Source organism: Lissotriton vulgaris, chromosome 2_2 (assembly GCF_964263255.1).
Source record: "Lissotriton vulgaris chromosome 2_2, aLisVul1.2, whole genome shotgun sequence".
Lineage (NCBI taxonomy): Eukaryota > Metazoa > Chordata > Amphibia > Caudata > Salamandridae > Lissotriton > Lissotriton vulgaris.
The window spans coordinates 118264055-118282779 of record NC_141688.1 but is presented as its reverse complement, the minus strand read 5'-3'; the positions used below and the strand labels follow the sequence as shown (position 1 = coordinate 118282779).

The 18725-nt window shown below is 44.7% G+C and overlaps 1 protein-coding gene across 1 annotated transcript in view; it reads right to left on the bottom strand.

Moving 5' to 3' along the window:
- Positions 1-18725, bottom strand: part of CHRNA5 (cholinergic receptor nicotinic alpha 5 subunit) — a 247414-nt gene that overhangs the window by 77925 nt on the left and 150764 nt on the right. The window contains exons 3-4 of the mRNA XM_086959420.1: positions 16616-16660; positions 15140-15249 (exon numbers count right to left, since the gene is read on the bottom strand). Coding sequence (XP_086815546.1) covers positions 15140-15249; positions 16616-16660 — 155 coding nt within the window. The remainder of the gene's footprint in view (positions 1-15139; positions 15250-16615; positions 16661-18725) is intronic.

The window sequence follows — 18725 nt, the reverse complement described above, 5'->3', positions numbered from 1 at the left end:
TTGCAGCAGGGTTTCAAATATCTTGGAATATTAATCACAGCAGACAAAGCCCTGGCATACAAGTGCAACCTCAACTCTCAGTTGGGGAGACTATCTGAAGACATCAATTTCTGGACTGTCTCCCACTATCTCTGCTTCGATGCTCAGCCACCTTTAAGATGGTATCACTACCAAGACTATTGTACCAACTCCAAAATGACCCATTTCCGATAAGAAAAACCTTTTTTGTCAAAGGCAATGCCCTGTAAAGTGAGCTCCTGTGGAACGGATGACCATTCTGCATTGCAATCATCAAATGCTACAGATCTACCTTTGAGGTGGCATTGCCACCACAGACTTATTTCTTTACAAAGAATGATGCATCTTCTAATACTTAATGACTGTTGGTTTGAAGGATTTGGGGATCCAGGGAAGCAGTGGAGGGTTGGGTCTTGGGCCGGAACAGCATTCCACATTTGCTATATGGTGGCACTCTGGTACACACTGTGCTTACCTCCAAGATGGTGGTACTGACTATATGGAAGGAGGCCATGAAGACTGCTGGATGGGCTGGCCGATTGACACTGGAGACAGCTGTGGAGGGGTACTCGACTTTGCAAGGTATCTCCTTTGCGAGGATTTGCCAGATAGGAGGCCATTGGCACTGCAACTATGGTAGCTGTCCTCAAGAACGGATCCTTTAAACCTTTCTCTGAGCTACAGATGGAATACAAAATGCAAAGCCCCCGGTTTTTTAGTTATCTTCAGCTTCATCATGCTCTCAGCCTGTACTTGTCAGGAGATGCCGATACCAGCCTACTCACCTCTTTAGGCATACATTCTGCTCACTGACATCACAATGCATGCTGTCGGTCCTATCCCAAACACTACTTCGCCAACAACCAGATCCTATGATGGAAGTGAGGGAGGCGTGGGTACGGGACTTAGGCCACCTAAGCACAAGGATTGGAGAGAGGCAGTGGCGGCTCCGAGGGAGGCAGTAATTCCCATGCAATTAATTCAACTTAAATTACTACACCGAACATACCTCCTGAGGGAGAAGCTCTTCAAGATGAAATTGGAGGACTCCAGGATGTAATGATGCCAGTTGACGCTCTAGTAGTTGGGGGGGTGGAGATGCACCTTATGCACAGTGCACCACCAACGCTGTTCACCTTCACTTGCGTCACCACTTGCACTTTTGTACACGTTTATGCACCAAGTTTCATATGGTTGTCACCAATTCAATTTATGAAGTGCTGTTCTCAGCGATACCGGCAGTCAGACGCCTGCCTTTACGGAAGCGCTGCGAACGCCGATTAACACAGCGTACGCGAAAACGGCTGATCCACACGGCCGACCGGGGCACAGATGAACTAAGTACCCTCCTGCAGCCCGCAGACGATCCTTGAGTGGGGTTCCACAAGTTACCACGGCCTCCCTTCCGAGGATATTTGCTTAAAAGAGGATTCGCATCATTCGGATCCTATTCCAGCACTCCCTAATTCAGACAACCAAGTCCTGATGATGATCCGAACTAACCCGGATCGAAACGCCGTCGACCTAACAGCCTAAACAATAGGCACACTCCTCCCTTGTGGCTCTACAATTAAATGAAATTACCCTTGCCTACTGTGATATCACACTGTCACATGCGCTGCTGAGCCACTCACTGTAAATTATTTGCACCTTATGCACAGTGCGCCACCAACGCTGCTCACCTTCACTTGCGTTGCCACTTGCACTTTTGAACACGTTTATGCACCAAGTTTCATATGGTTGTCACCAATTCAATTTATGCAGTGCTGTTCTCAACTGTATACATCCGACCTTGGAACTATTGTTACAATATAAAGATGAATAACTATCTTTTGTCATACCAACAAGTATTCTCCTTCTTTTTTTTAAAGTAATGCTATGTGCATGCTTGTTTTAATTGTCTACCGACTCTTACCTCTCAGGACACTGTGTCTTTGTTGCATCTTACCTACCCAGTCCTGAATTGGTTTATGGGTCACGCTCCTGATAATCTTACTTCACTAAGCCCAGCGCACGTGAGAGTATACACGTGGATGTCTAGAAAACCACTTCCCTGCTTAGGAAAATTTGCAACCACACTCACTCACAAGGATCACACTGTGCCTGCTCACATCCACGTGATCGAGGGACCGGAAGCAGACTGTCTTCTCAGCCTCCTCACAGCTGAACGGCTCCGGTTGGTAGAGATCCTGTATCGTGTAAGTGACGACCCGGACATCATCCACAAGTTTCCCAAACTGTTCACCGGGCTTGGGGAAATGGCTCGCTGTTAAGTGCGTCTACACATTAATGAGCAGGTGACTCCTGTAGCTCAGCATCACAGAAGGGTCCCATTTCACCTCCAAAGGCCTGTGAAAGAGGAATTACAGGAGTTGTTACAAGCGGACATCATTGAGAGAACAGATGGACCCACTCCATGGGTTTCGCCAGTCGTGATTGTGCCGAAAAAGGAACCCCTGACAAAGTGCGCCTCTGCGTTGACATGAGGGAACCCAACACCGCCATTGAGCGAGAACTACTCCCGGGGCCGCACCTGAGTGATATGATCGCATCCCTCAACGGAGCCCAAGTCTTTTCCAAACTGGACCTTAATAAAGGATACCATCAACTTGAGCTACATGAAAAATCACGGTACATCACCACGTTTGCTACTCATCTTGAACTTTTCAGGTATAAGCAGCTCAGATTTGGAGTCTCCTCTGCCGCGGAGATATTTCAAGAAGCCATAAGAAAGACGATCCACCACATTCCAAATTCCCTGAATTATAGTGACGATATTCTAGTCTATGGTGCGACAGTGCAGGAGCACAACACGGCACTAGATAGAGTCTGTCATGCCCTCCTGGACACTAACCTCACGTTGAACAAAGAAAAGTGTGAATTTCACAAGTCCACGTTGAAATTCTTTGGGCATATATTTTCAGGAGCAGGGATGAAGCCCGACCCTGAGAAAGTGGCAGCATGAATGACACGAAGAGCCCCCAGGACGTAGGAGACGTAAGATCCTTCTTAGGAATGGCGAGCTACTGTACCAGATACATCAGAGACTATGCCACTATTAGCTATCCATTGCGCAATCTCACCAAACAAGGGAACCATTGAAGTGGACACCCCAATGCGAGCAAGCTTTTCAAGCGATTAAAAGAGCAGTTGAATCCGCAAACAACATGGCATATTTCAATCCTAAAAGGAAAACAGAAATCACAGTGGACGTCAGCCCCGTTGGGTTAGGAGCCATTCTGGCCCAGTTTGACCATGACACTGACCAACGCCACATCGTTCAATATGTCAGCAGGAGTCTTACGGACACGGAAAGGGCTTATTCTCAGCCCGAGAAGGAGAGCTGAGCCGTCGTCTGGGCCTGCGAGCACTTTCATATCTTTGTGTATGGCAAGCATTTCACCTTGGTCATGGACCATCAAGCCTTAGTCACCATCTTTGGCAATCCACGAGCCAAGATGCCTCCCAGGATAGAACGATGGGGCCTTCGTCTTCAGGAATACACATACACCATCATACACAAACCCGGGAAATCTGCTAATCCTGCTGACTACATGTCGAGACACCCTATAGTCACAATCACATCAGGGCCCTCCCTAGCAGAAGAATATATTCATTTCGTGGTTGACCAGGCCAGGCCACCTGCGGTCCCGCTGGAAGCTATCTGCGAGGCCACCAATCAAAATGTTTTCTTGCAACAAGTGAAACATTGTATCCGAACAAACACTTGGCGACACTCAGACGAGGATGAAACCAGAGATCCAAGTGAAAGACAAGAACTGAGCGCATTCAAACATGTAGGAGATGAACTATCTGTCGCTGTGAATGGACTTGTGCTCCAAGACCAGAGATTAGTCGTCCCCATGCAACTTTGCCAAGGTGTAATCAATCTGGCTCATGAAGGACATCGCGGAGTGGTGGCCACCAAAAGAGCCCTCAGAGAGAGAGTGTGGTTCCTACTATTGGATCAGATGGTATAACTGACTCTCAAAGACTGTCCCCAATGCCAACTGGTGAGCCAGGGAGAACCTCCTGCTCCCCTTCAAATGTCCACACTACCCAATGGTGTCTGGCAAGACGTTGCCTTGGACTTCTTTGGTCCTCTTCAATCGGGGAAATACATCCTAGTCGTCATGGACGAATATTCAAGGTTCCCCATTGCCCAGTTTGTCTCGTCAACAAAAGCTGCCATCGCCATTGCTGTCCTTGATGAAATCTTCGCTGCGTGGGGCATACCCAAAATAATCAAAACAGATAATGGACCAACCTTCAACGGTCAAGAGTTTGGGGAGTTTGCCAAACACCTTAACTTTAAACATCGCAAGTTTACCTCTCTGTGGCCGCAAGCTAATGGTTTGGTCGAACGGTTTATGGCCACTCTGAAAAAGACACTCCAACAAGCAGCACTTGAGAAAAAAAGATCCTCAGGTTGCCTTGAACGAAGTCCTGCGAGCATATCGAACAACTCCACATGCAACTACTGGCAATTGTCCTGCTACCCTAATGTTGGGGTGATCAATCAGGACCAGGATACCCGCTCTGGATGAGTTCTTACAGTCTGAGGTGCATGAATTTGAACATGACGATATGGTTGCCACTGATCGAAAGAATAAAGAGAAAATGAAATCATATGCGGATGCACGAAGGAGAGCCAGAACCCCGTCCCTTCATGAAGGAGACTGGGTGTTGGTCAAACAAGAGCAACAGAGCAAAACAGACTGCCGCTATCGACCTTAGCCATTAAGAGTCACCCAGCAAAATGGAACCATGATTACCGCAGAGTCTGAAAACAAGAGGATCACAAGAAATGTGTCACACTTTCGAAAATGCCCTTCTGCAGTCAAAGACGTTCTTGCCGACTCACCAAGAATCCTGGCTGGTGACAGTTCTGTAACCAGTAACGTTTTGTCAAGGCCTGAGACTCTCGTTGAATCTGAAAGTGAGAACGCAGAAGCTTATTTGAGACCACGACGAACCATCCGGAAACCTTCACGGCTGATTGAAGTACTGTAGACACGTGCCAAATGTCATTGAGGTAACAGGCCGTTTGCAACATGATTGACTTTTACATTTGTTTAAGATGCCAGTTGACGCTCTAGTAGTTGGGAGGTGGATATGTGGGAGGGACAGGAAGGGAGGAGCGAGAACACAGGAAATGGGTAGAGTAGAGTAGGGTCAGGGAATGAACAGACGTGCCAATAAAGAGCGTAAAGAAAGCAATGAGTCTGAGTCTTATTTACACCCCAAAGACTCGACACAGGAGTTTTCTGCACTGCAGCGTGGTTGACGAAGGCTTACTGCACATATTCGGGGCCTGTTCAGTCCTCTCGCACTTCTGGGCGGGGGTTCCTGGGGACATAAGGGACAGTCCTGGGCTGGAGAGTTCCTCGGGATAAGAAACTGATCTTGCTCCATATCACAGATGATATAGAGGGTAGCAGATACCAGAAGGCCCTGCTGTGGTTAGGACTGCTCTTGGCCAATGGGGACATCGCAAAGGAGTGGAAAAGTGCAGGGCCCGACCCGGCCTGGATCGGCATATTGCATGGATTTCTACATGGGCCAGGAGCTCCCGCTTGATCTGGCTAGGGGTTACCCCCATTAATACTTTAAAATCTGGAAAGACTGGACACTGGGGTGTATACATAGAACTCTGCACACCCAGGCCATGGACCATAGGTAACGAGTTGCTCACCTGTGAAGATACACCGCATTGAGATCTGAGAGGGGGATCCCTATGTGCTTCCCCCTTTCATTATGTGCTGATACATTGCCCAGAGAATTACTGTGTGTTGATAATGACGATTGATCTGTTCATCCGATACGCCATGTATCAGACCTGACCTTGATTTTGTTTTGTCTTGATCAAAAATGTTATTAAAAAATGTTTTACCTAAAAAAGAAGATATGTCTTCTTACCTTGTGTTCGTGCATCATACCAATGTAGTTCTGTGTATTTACTAAACATGTTATGTAAATATGCTTTCAATCTAATACAGTGCTCTACATCTAAATTAAAAGTTAGTCTAAATTAACATCCAATACATATTTCTTTTGGTTTACTGCTGTCCAACCATCTATACCTTCTTCAAAGACAGAAATAACTTTTAGGGCTGCTTGTAAATTTGAATGCTGGCATCCTCTTTGGCCTAAGAGAGTATTTATTTGTATTTTTACTAGTACCCCAAAATTACCAGGGACAGCGAATAGAACCTGATAGCCCCATCTAATGCTAACCGCTGACCCTTCAACACAGTTTTTCCCAGACTTGGTGGATTGGGAAGTCCAAGCAAAAAATAAAGATACCTTTAAATTCTGTGTTATCTTATCACAGCTGAGGTGCTTCCATGACAGAAGTCAAATGTCAGGCTATGTCTACTGACATGTTGCTGCTTATTCTTTTTATCGGGGGTGGGGGTTGGTGTTTACTTTTCTGACTCTGACTGTAAAGTGAGAGGAGTTTTTGAGTGAATTATGTGACAATCTAAGGATGTAAATACCTATAAATGAACTGTATGTATCAATAGTTAGAAAAGCAAAAACTGAATTAATTTTTTTTTTTGTAATTCTGAAGAGTGTTGGAAACAGAGTTCTTATTGGATCAAAGCAAAAAAAGCCACTTTAATTGGTGTTGCACAAATGATATATATATTTTTTAAATATTTCCACACTATATTTTTTGAGGTCCGTATGCTAAATAGTTTTAACAGAAACATTGTATATCTGTGCAAAGTAAGTAGCCATTTCCATGGAAAATGTGTTGTCTGTTAATGACAATGTGTTACCACACGATGCTGCAGTGACATTCAAAAATCAACCCTCCTCATGTTCTTTGAAGGAATCTGGGTAGCAATAGTTTGTTGTTGTAAAAAGTGAGTCTGGTTCTAAAAGGTTTTGGAACCACCGTTCTAACATATGTATTCCATAAGCCAAATTCGAATTTTATGTCTGCATTGGTATGGACTGCACAAGCTACAAAAAGAGTGTCAAACTTTTTCAGCCGCCTTGACACTAACACTAAGAAGCATATTTATTAAGAAATCATGCAGTGCAGCAAATCACCGTCCTGTGGTGTGTGATAGGGAAAGGACAGGATTGCGCTGTACTTAACAATATATGACGTAAAACCTTCATAGATATGCCCCCACAGATTTGTGAGTGAGATATGAAACTGAATTTTAAAAAAATGTGGGAGGGCGTGGGGAGGGTGGCTTTGGTCTTGCATGCGTTCAGCAGGTGTAAAGAAAGTCTGCGGCGCAGAATTTCTAGGTATGAATAAATCAATCAATCAATCATGGCATTTGTATAGCGCACTACTCACCCGGAGGGTCTCAAGGCGCTTGGGGGAAGGGGGGTCTGCTATTGCGAGAACAGCCAGGTCTTGAGTTGTCTCCTGAAGGCGAGATGGTCCTGGGTCAGCCGGATGTGGGTGGGGAGGGAGTTCCATGTCTTGGCCGCCAGGCAGGGGAAGGATCTTCCTCCGGCGGTGGCTCTTCGGATGCGTGGTACGGCGGCTAGGGCAAGGCTTGTCGAACGTAGCTGGCGTGTGGGCGTGTAGAAGGTCAAGCGGTCGTTGAGGTACTTGGGGCCCAGGTCGTGGAGGGACTTGTGTGCGTGGGTGAGAAGTCTGAACGTGATTCTCTTGCTGACAGGGAGCCAGTGCAGGTCCCTCAGGTGTCCGGAGATGTGGCTGCGTCGGGGGATGTCCAGGATAAGTTGGGCTGAGGCGTTCTGGATGCGTTGGAGTCTTTTCTGTAGCTTGGCTGTGGTTCCGGCGTAGAGGGTGTTTCCGTAGTCCAGTCGGCTTGTGACCCTCCTTCATATGATACAGATTTACATGAAAGAGGTTTTATATGTGGAGTAGAAATTAAAAAAACGAAAACCTTTACACACAAAATGTTAAACTTCAACAGATCTATTTTATGCGATACAAATCCACTTAAACTTGTAACACAGCCACTAGATGGCAATACCGCATAGTGATGAATTCTGTTCGAAATAAAAAAAAACACATTTCACGAATATTCAAGAGAAGCAATCCAATTTGACAAACTCGTTTTCAACAGAAGGCTAGAACAAAAATGTAAGACACTGAGTGAGTCGATATCGATGAACACGGAAAGGGACAGCACTAATGAGTATGAACATGCACTTATGTGCTTTCACCAGGGTACATTGGCGCAATGCTCAACCATATTAACGGCAACCAGAATGCTAAAAACGGGATCTAAAGAAAAAAGCTTGAAGGTTTATTTGTACATGTAAATGGGTTCGATTCTGAACGAAAAGAACGAGGCAGCGTACCGTAGCTTGCACGCTGTCACTCAGAAAGAAGGCTCTGTCACTCAATAGTTCTGGGAATCTTAATCAGATATTGCTGACTAGAACGAGCATGGCACTGAAACGTGAAGGCCAGGAATTCTGGGCAGCCCAAATATACAGCCCGATAGACTAGAAGAGCAGCTTTAACAGAAGGTCTATCTTTGGTTGGTAGTCAGTGAAGCCTGCAGAAGTCTGGCGACCTACAAGTACCTCTTGGTTCCTTTGAAATCTGACATTAAGTCGCATTTAGAACAATTTGGATTTATAAATCAAGGCTTTCAGTGAGGCCGAATAGACAGCATTCCCACCGACTAGGTATTGTTTAATTGCAGGTATGACTGGAGAATGGAAGTTCTCTTCCAGAAATGAAGCATATTTTTTTAGACATGTTAATTGCCTAAACAGGCTTTGGCTATATTTGCTATGTGATTGTTCGGAGAAATATTAAATCGATAATAAGCCCAGAAATTTACACTGAATTTGCTTGGATAGGACAAACTCCCATTTCAGAGGGCTAAACTGAAATTTTGTGATTTGTTTTAATAAGATTAAGCTTTTAAAAACATTCTACGTCCAATATTATGTGTACTGTAACACATTTACAAATCCCAGACAAAATTAAGCTAAATTATTTTGCAATGAAACTGGGCACCAATCAGCGGAGAGCTCTAAACAAGCCTGTAAATCCTGCTGTAGTTTTGGGGACATTAGTCGACAATAACAATTTCAACACAACACAACAAATAACTTCATACAAAAGGAAACAAAGAAGGAGATAGTAAAACACACAGACAGCAGGAGGTATTAAATGTCAGTGCGCTGAACAACCAAGGAAGCCCCGTCTTCAATTCACCCAGTGGAGTAACAGAACATCATGAGGACACCCTGCAGCCTGTGCTGAGGGGGCCCTGAGTCTACTATATCTCACAGATATTCATTGCTCTTGGGCTCAGTGGGGGTCTTCTGAAGGGTATGTTGCCCCCCTGCGCCGCAGGATCCTCAAGGGCCTCCGTTACGCCCCTGAATTCACCCAAGGCCTCTTTCATTCACTATTAGACACTTCTGCCCCTTTATCTCACTCCTGTGGGTTCCTATTTTCTCCCCTTGAGACAGTTGTTCTGCTTTTCTTTTCTTCCTCCTTTCCCCATTGAGCTTTTTTTACCTTTATTATTCTCGGGAAATGTCTAAAGAGGAAAAATAAGTGCTGGTCCCCAAAAATGAGCGTCAGTGGCCCACCCATCGGTTCAAACTAAGCACTGAAGTCACCTATTGAATAGCAAGCTTCGATCACCCCATGCACCCTAATTTTAGAATTTCAGTTAGATCACACCTCTCAAATCATCCGCCTTGGGCAGGTGATACCATCCATTTCCGTTTACTCATCTGGAAGCCGCCCCGCTGTGGCGGAACACCACCGGCACCCCTGAACTGCACCTTATGCACAGGGAGATTAAGGGATTTACCCAGAATCACAGGTTGTTGAGCGTCATTGCTGAGACTCGAATGCAGGTCCCCAGATTCGAGGTCGACCGCCCTAGCAGTTAGGCCAACTCCTCTCCCCCTGCTGTACCAGACCCAATTTGTGCTGACGGTGAGTGTTTTATATGTGCGGTAACCAGTTACGAAGAGAAGCCAGGATGCAGGATGTAGCCTACTTGGCTAAGGAGAGCGCTCTCCTTTCGCAACTGCATCGCACAGGACTTGCCTGGAGTCCTGGTTTTACATAGCGAGAAAGTAGACTACAAGTCGCACAATGCAAAGAAAAAACATACACAAGAACAACTAGTCACACAAGGACAATTGAAACTTGACAGGGTTGAATACATTATTGACCAGACAATAGCACAATCTGGAGGATCTCTGGAAGCATAATATTCCAGCCCTCTCCTCTAGAAATTCGTTTTTAATTAAAGCAGCGGACCACCCGAATAAATAATTCCTGGTACCCCTAGCTTTATTTTAATTCACTCTTCAACGTCTAATAATCCATTCTGGCCCCACACCCGCACCTCATCCATACGGCTGTTGGAAAAAGATCTCCGCCAAAGAGCCCCTCTTTGAGGTGTTGCCCGTTGGGTATTGCACCGCCGACCCAACAAGGAACAGGCTCAAATGATGAAGCATGACACCTGAAAGGGTGTGTGAGGGCATTACATCAAACAAAATGGATTCCCAGGGTTAACTTCTCTTTACCTTAACAACACCACTCGCATCACACACTGTATTGGTCTTTTCCTCCTCTCTCTCTCCAGGAACAGCACGGAAATTTTTGCATTAACTTATCCTTTTAGGGCACGCTGTAGCTGGACCTTCTACTTATGATTAAGTAGCAATAGCCCTTTACTCCTCTCTTTGATACCATAGGGTTGAATACATGCAATGGGGGGATATATTACTAGTAAATTTCCCTCATAGGTGTCCCAGAAGGTTGGCATGCATGCACCAGGGCAGAACTCTTCCAGTCCTGGCTCTCCTATACTGCACACAGTAATGAGAAGTATTAAACCCAGTGGATGTTAAATATGGACGTTTAGCCTAGAGGTGTAAGGTCAACAATGGGCTTATTAATTGCCAGTGATCTTCATTACCCCGAGTCCTAATCTTTCTCATCACACCATGGATCGTCGTAACATGTGAGGTGACCCCAGACAGATACCCTTGTAAAGCTCAGGAAAAAAAGAGGAAAACAGGCTTTATATGCATATGTCTTTCATTTTTTATCACTAAGTCCTGTTCCTGCTGTATATCTTCCCACATATTATGTGAGGCCAATCTGCTTCATTCTCACTGATTGGTAAATGCATCTTCAGCAGTCCTGCCGCTGCACGACTGATGGCCTTTGTCAGTAGACACACAGACAGGGACAGCGATCCCCCTAGAAGACTTGATCACAGATGGGCAAGTGTTCTGAGACTGGTGCAGCTCCACACAGGCCAATCGATTAGTGCAGCAGGCATGCATAGGCCGATCTCCATTAAGCATGCAGTCACACACCATAGGGCACCACAGCCATGCACAGGCCGGTCTTCCTCAGGGCAACATTGCCATACAGACAATGTTTCTTCTTAGCAATATGGCTCTTTCGAGTCATCCTGGTTTCCACCAGTAACATTCTTTGGAGAGACTGTGAACCTGCTGGCACCTCAGCAGGTAGGCTTAATTCTAGGTGCTTCCTACCAGGTATACTGCTCTTTTAGCAAGTGCCCAGACTCGTGACATCTCCTCACCTCTGGGAAGCTGTCCATCAAGCAGAGGCCAGTAATCCTCAGAGTACGCTGCAGTGCACTCCATTGCTTGGCCATTGAGAACCTGAATAACAAGTAGACTCCCACTTTTATACAGTAAAAATAGGTAGATCTGTACCCACTGTTTCCACCTTCAGAAACCGTTGGGAGTGGGTCTCCTTTCAAGTGTCCATTCCAGGCTACTCTTCAAACCCAGCCTTTGTGTAGAGTGATGCTTCTTAGAGCAGGGTTGTCTTCAGCCTGGAACGCCCACAACAGAGGTGTGAGGTTTCTACACATGGCTGACTTCAGCCAGATTGAAAGTATGAAGGAAAGACAAAAAGCTTGCCCTTACCTAAAGGGCTCCATTTACCTTACACAAGAGTCTGCTGGGCTACACCTTGCCTCTACAAACCAGCAAATGGCAGTGCTACAGTAGGGCTAAACAGCAGCTCCTCACTCAGCAGAAGGCATCACTGATTTTCTAAAGGAACCCTGTTTCTTCTTCCCTCACTTCAGTGTCTAGGTCTCCTCCCTCTAGCTTCAGGAATGTTGGCAACACATTCTCCCGTCAGAGAAAATTACCCCACTTCCATCTATGGCAAAACTCAAAGCCTGGGGTTTCCAACATGGACCAAACAGCCATCCGTTATTCTGGTTCACTCACGCATGCCATGCATGTACCACACAGGACTCATGGAACAAAAAAAACAACAAGCAATTGGGATGTCTACATTAGGATCTGGGTAAGTGCACAGAAAGGAACTTTACATTCGTGGACTATAGACCTCCACTCCAGTCGCACATAAAATATAGGTGTGGTAACAGCCATGGATTCACAAAACATAGATGATGCCTCCACTAATCTACGTGCTATTGCCATGACAGGGAGATCTCTGGAGGCCACAAGGCAGGTCCAGGAGTGTACTCATCTCAAGGAGCAGGCCAAAGCCTCTGCGTAGACACTGTAGCAGCATGAGGCTAAGGCCAAAAAAACAGGATTCCAGATACTCAGAGCGGCACTCAGGGCAGGGGAACATGACTGTATGCGGGGACATTACCGTCTCATCTGAAAAGAAAAAAAAAAAAATATATATATATATATATATATATATATATATATATATATATATATATATATATATATGTTTGTCTGTGTTGCATATATAGAGAGAGTGAGTGTGTGTGTGTGTGTTTTTACATGGGGGCTTATCATAGACCTAAAGCTGTAGTGAGACTTAAACAGTTAAAGTCACAAAGCTTGAAAGAGTTTTGAATTGAGTAATCTACCAGGTGTTTAATTGAACAGAGAACAGATTACTGATCCTGTAAAGTTCTGACCATGGTCTAAAATCTACCACCTTTCTGTACAAATTCAGCCTCACTCCTGAAAGGAACAACATGTGGGATTCCCTCCACAAAGAGAGGACCCACCAAGTTATGCAGGGCCTGCAACGGACAGAATAAGATAAACACGGAAAATAATACGTTTTGAAAAGGTATTTAGGAGTCGCAAACGGTGCGAATCGGTAAATTCGGCCATTTGCGATTCCCAAATATCTATTTTGGATGCATCAAACTTTTTTGGGAAAATCGCTATTTTTAGCGAATTCCAAAAAAGCGATTGCTTTTAAGGAATCGCGAATTTGCGATTCCTTAAAAGCAATGCATGATTTCATTTTAAATTGCGAATTCGCAATTAGGGGGTACAAATTACCACGAGGGTGAACCTCGTGGTAATTTGCGAAAAAGTTTAAAAATGCTCAAAATTGCATTTTAAACACTGTAACGTTACATACACACATGTCCTTAGGACATGTGTGTGTGAAACATGCACTTAAAAATGCATTTCAGGGGTGCAGGGGGGTCATTTGGACATTGTGCGAATCGCAAATAGAAATTCGCAAAATGTCAATGCCTTCCTATTGATTCCTATGGGTCTTTTGGCCGATAGGAATCAATGGGAATTGCGAATTCGCAATTTAGAATTTGCATAATCCTTGCGATTCGGTAAAAATTGCGATTTTCACCGAATCGCAAAAATTATGCGAATAAATTGATGTATCCCATTTTGCGATTCCTTATTTGAGATTCCCTATTTTTCGCAAATAAGTAATCGCAAAATGTCCCGATGATGCATGTGGGCCATGGACTCTCCTTACACTTACCCCACTCTATGAAACAAGAAATCTTTAAAGCTGTAGAAATACTTTTTAGAGGATTATCTGCATATCTCGCTTATGTTCTCTCTCTAGCTTGGATGTTTTTTTAAGAGCCAATCAGCCATTGTTAGTTAAAATATAAAAAAGTTCATCCTCTCAAAACGTTAAACTTGGATGAGATAATTAAAATATGTTAAAATATGTTATCAGATGTACAAGATCTTCCACAAATACCAACATCTATTGAAATATTCGTGACGTGCATAGCTTTAGTTTTCTTCTAGTGACCCTTAAGCTTTTCTCAGAAAAACTTTGAAAAAGTTTCCTGTGACTGGGCCTCCACACGAACCTATGGGTTTTATTGATGTCTTTATTACAGCCTAGACCTTTTTCACCTTTGGAGTACCCTTCCCTCAGGCTAAGTTTCTGCTCTCAACTGCTTATTTCTGATGCAACTAAGGTAACTACGCATTCCATGTAATAATGTATCTATCCCTTTCCCTTGGTCCTCTTTTTTTAGTTTTTTTTTTTTGGAGAGTTTTATGTAGCGCGAACTAGACCCGAGACATCGGGTATCAGAGCGCCTTACATAGCGCCAGTTTCATTACAGTAGGACACATTCATTTTTGTCAGGCAAGGGGAGATTAAGTGATTTGCCCAGAATCACAGGATGTTGAGCATCGTTCCCCAGCTTCGAGGTCGACCACTCTAGCTGCAAAGCTACATCCTCTCCCCTCTAGTCCTGCTGAGCGAGGAATAGTCAGATCTTAAGGCATGTCTGCTCTGAAAGGCACATAATCACATTGTGTATTGGTAGATTTTAGACGCAGATGTGATGAACGATTGAGGTATGCTCATCAGTTCTTTAATGATATATAGTTTTTGCCTCGTGTAATTTTTTTCTTGGTGGACTTGCTGTAAGGCGAGCATATGTGATATTTAAGTGAACTCGAATTAATCCATAAGTTTATCTTTGTAAACAATCCTTCTAAAGTGATCAGGTGACATTTCATAAATAACAATCACGCAAGGTTTATTACTTATTGGATCCGATAAATAACTATCACAAGCTTTTGGGGAATAACATGAACATTTTGGAGCTGACTGCACCACAATCCACATGGTACTGTACACATTTCTCCTGTTAAATTCTGGTAGGTTAGACCTACCTACACACATTGAATGAACTGTGAGATATTTAACCCATCCAGTGATGATTGGGTGCGTTAAATAACACTCTACTGGTAGGACTTTGCACAGGGGTCAGATAAAACACCGACCCTTTCATAATCCATGCTTTATGGTGCGCTTTGTATTGGCGGTTAAGTATGCTGTATTGTACAAAGTATTGTATTAATTCATGCACACCCCATTTTCAATCTTCACCAGGTCATTATTCAGTGTAAATCTTACTTGTCATACAGTACAATATCTGGAATCCAAATTGAACTTGATGGCACACGAATAGTTGATATTCCAGCATAGTCTTTCGGGTCCCATCTTAAATTTACATCAATCCATTCCTTAAAAAATATCAATAGACAAATATTGTTAACCTAGATAGATGCCTGATCCTTTTAAGAAGTTAAACATTTCAATGCACAAGACAGTCACAATTAATTATTTTTGTTTTCCAAAATACAATTCACTTTCGGTTCTTAGCTTACCATCTGTAAAATATGTAAATGCTAATAAATCAATATTTCTCTTGTAAAAGATCTCCATGCAATGCAAAATGTTACAGAACTGGGAAGATAATCAGCATGGTACTGTATGCCATATTATGGTGTGGAAAAAAGGTCAACGGGAGCTTTTTATGAAGTTGGACAGCAAATCACAACAACATGCCTTGTATCACAGCCCTCTCTCACTGTGTATCCTCCATCTCTGACCCACCCCTTACAAAGTGATATCATTTATGACATTTTTAATCTTATCATGTCAACAAGATTGCATCCTAGCCTCAGCTCCTAAACACACTGCTGAGGGCCCAATGCAGCCCCTGCAGTGCAGCGGGTCCCTATTCAGTCTATACCTTAAGGTAAATCTGTGAGAGATGATAGTCTCGGTGGCTCTCACCGCATTCTCCAGCGGGGGCATCGTTTTGCGTTACGCCACATCAGACTATCTGGTGAACATTTACAAAGGCATTTACGAGTACTACACTTCAACAAATCATTACTTTGTGAATCAGCCCGAAATGTCCAACCCCCTACTAGCAAATGGGCAAACAATACACAGACCTTTCTATTAGTAGTAATTTATTATGAATATTCCCATGGACGTCACATTTTATGCCCATTTTACATGCTTTGGAGCCAGTTAACAGAATGATTAAACAGTGCATGAGTTGGTACTACAGGAGTCCAGCTTCTCCTGCTCATAAATGCCTTTGTGAATCAGTCCCACTGCGTGTAACATTCCGCTTACGCAACGTCAGAGAGAGAAATTAAAAATCACATGTGAAGCATATCAAATTCAATGCTATGATTGTGTTGCTAATGGAGTGATCCTGCACTGCTGACAAATAAAAGCAGAGCACAGTAAACTCTGTCCTTTCTCATTACTGTTAATTTTTACAGTGCTATCAGCCCGAAGGCTTTTGTAATATAATTCACCCAGTGAGGCAAGCGATGCTGCACAGATGCCTGGATCCTCTGAAGGTCTGGAACCTGTCAAAGCCTCCTTCTTTGTTACAAGTGATATTTGCGTCTATGCATGTTGTATTTAATCTCACATACTATCATCTAGGGTACAATAAACACTCTACAGTATTTTGTTTTCGCAGTGAATACACTGTCACTTGAAAGGTAACATTTGTTACCCTGTGCTTATAAAATAGATAATTCTAGAGACTCTATCAGTAAGTGCAATAATATTCTAACATACCTGTTTCAACCACACGTTAGTGGTCATCAACTGGTTTTTCTCATCCTATAAAAAAAAGAAGTATGTTTGAACAAAATAGACAATTTTTTCCAATATAATATTGTAGCATACTTTAAGCTATCTAGATTTGTTCAGCATAATGTAAATGTGTTTATCACTTCATTGCATACTATAATTGACATTTTCATCTACCATGCCAAAGAAAGTGCCAACTGCATCCAGTCCTGCCTCTCTAACAATTGCCAATATAGCAATTCTAGAATTTTGCTGGTTGTTGATGTTTATTTGGATTTTGACATTTATTGTGGCCTTATTCATCAGATTGCCCTTTTAACCATGGTAGCATTTCTCCGGATCCCTGAATGGGAGGCCGGTGACACTAGCTGTGGTGTACGGACCAAATAGAGATGACCCCGACTTCTTCACTAAAATCAGAGCGAAAGCTGACAATCTCGGTACAAACACTATCCTATGGGAGGCTGACTTCACCGCAGTAATGGCCGAGCAATTGGATTGGCATGGCGCATCTCAAAGCTTACACCCAGAGGCCACGCTGGTGCTGAGGGTACCTACTCATTTACAATTACTTTTTAGTAGACACTTGGAGACAGACACATCGACACACGGGATGTCACCTGTATTTCGGCTTTTCGCAATGCCTGGTTTAGATGAGACTTCTGGTTGGTATCCAGAGATGTCCAGACATGCCTCACATCAGTGTTTCACCTACTGCAAACCCTTTAGGATCCTACCCCAGCCTTCTTGAGACTGCAGAGCCCACAGACACCTCCCAGTACTTTACCTGGCGGCTTCCACGTAATGTGCTGTTAGATGAGGTAGAGAGAAAATTCTAAAAGAAATAATAGAGTAGTATATGCTTGTTGGACACGGCCCTTTTGGCAGGTTCACCCCGAAACTTTTTGCTTTTGCCTTGCCTGTTTCTGTAACCTGGTGTTGGTGATTTTAGGTCTCTACGCACTTTTTCACTGTGGTCCAGTGTAAAGTGTGTGCGCTCTCTGTGTGTGTGGTGAGAGTGACCTGCCCTCTCATAGGAATGCATGGGGAATATGTGTGACCATGGTAGTTCCTGATGTGTGAGGAGTGCAGGGTCGAGTTTGGTATGTGTGAAGTCGTGAGATTGAATGCTGCACGATGATGTATGTGGCATGATTGTGTCTAGTGTGGAAGTGCCACTTCTAGAAGTTGGCATGTTTTTGCAATTTGTGTCTGGCGTGTGATTGGCTGGAGCTGGCTGGTGAGCCTGGCTCCAGGAGTCAGGATGGGTCTGCCCCAGTTGTGTGTGTTGAGATTAGCATGCTGATGTGAGGGAGGGGCCGCACCTGGGACCTGAATAGGGGTGGGCTTTCCCCACACAATGCTGGCTCCACCCCCTGTGGTGCGTCTGATGTCCCTAGCCTGGCCAGTGAAAGGGAGTTCCCCATAACCAGCTGGTTCTCACATTGCCTACACCCTGCTAGACAAAGGATTTAGCTGTAATTAATGAGGGGCTGTGGCCCCATGTCAGTGTTCTTGTGCTTCACTTGAAACAACCAGGGGCATGCTGCTGCTGGGGCCCAGGGGAAGGCTTGCCTCCCTGGACCCTGCCCAGCCCCTGGATGCTGGAGGAATTTCCTTGTTGGGAGCTGCTTGCTCCACCTTGCCCCCAGGAACTTCCCTTTGGACCCCGTGCAGCTGGGGCCCAGGAGGACTTGCCAGGAGGGCTGTCTCCCTGGGCCCAGCTATGCCCTGGAACCTTTTTGGCTGTATGTCCTTGATTGGGGACCTGGGGGACTTGGTGCTTTGTTCGCTGCCCCAGGACTTTGGCTTCCCCTAGGGCTGCTGGAAGCGCTGCCTCTTAATGGCCCAGAGGAGGAGGAGTGGGGGCTGCGCAGCGCGATGCTGCAGCCCCCTATGCGAGGGAATCCCCCGAGATGGCATTGGTGGTGTGCGGGGGCCCACCCCGCGTGTTTGTGCCTTTGTAGTGGCGCTATAGGACTGGTGCCCACCCCGCTCCTGCGGTCATTCTGACTTGCGAGGGAGCCTATCCCTCATTTAGCCCGGGTTGCATATCACCGCCGCTGCCCGGGGCCTAGAATCGCCTTAGAACCTC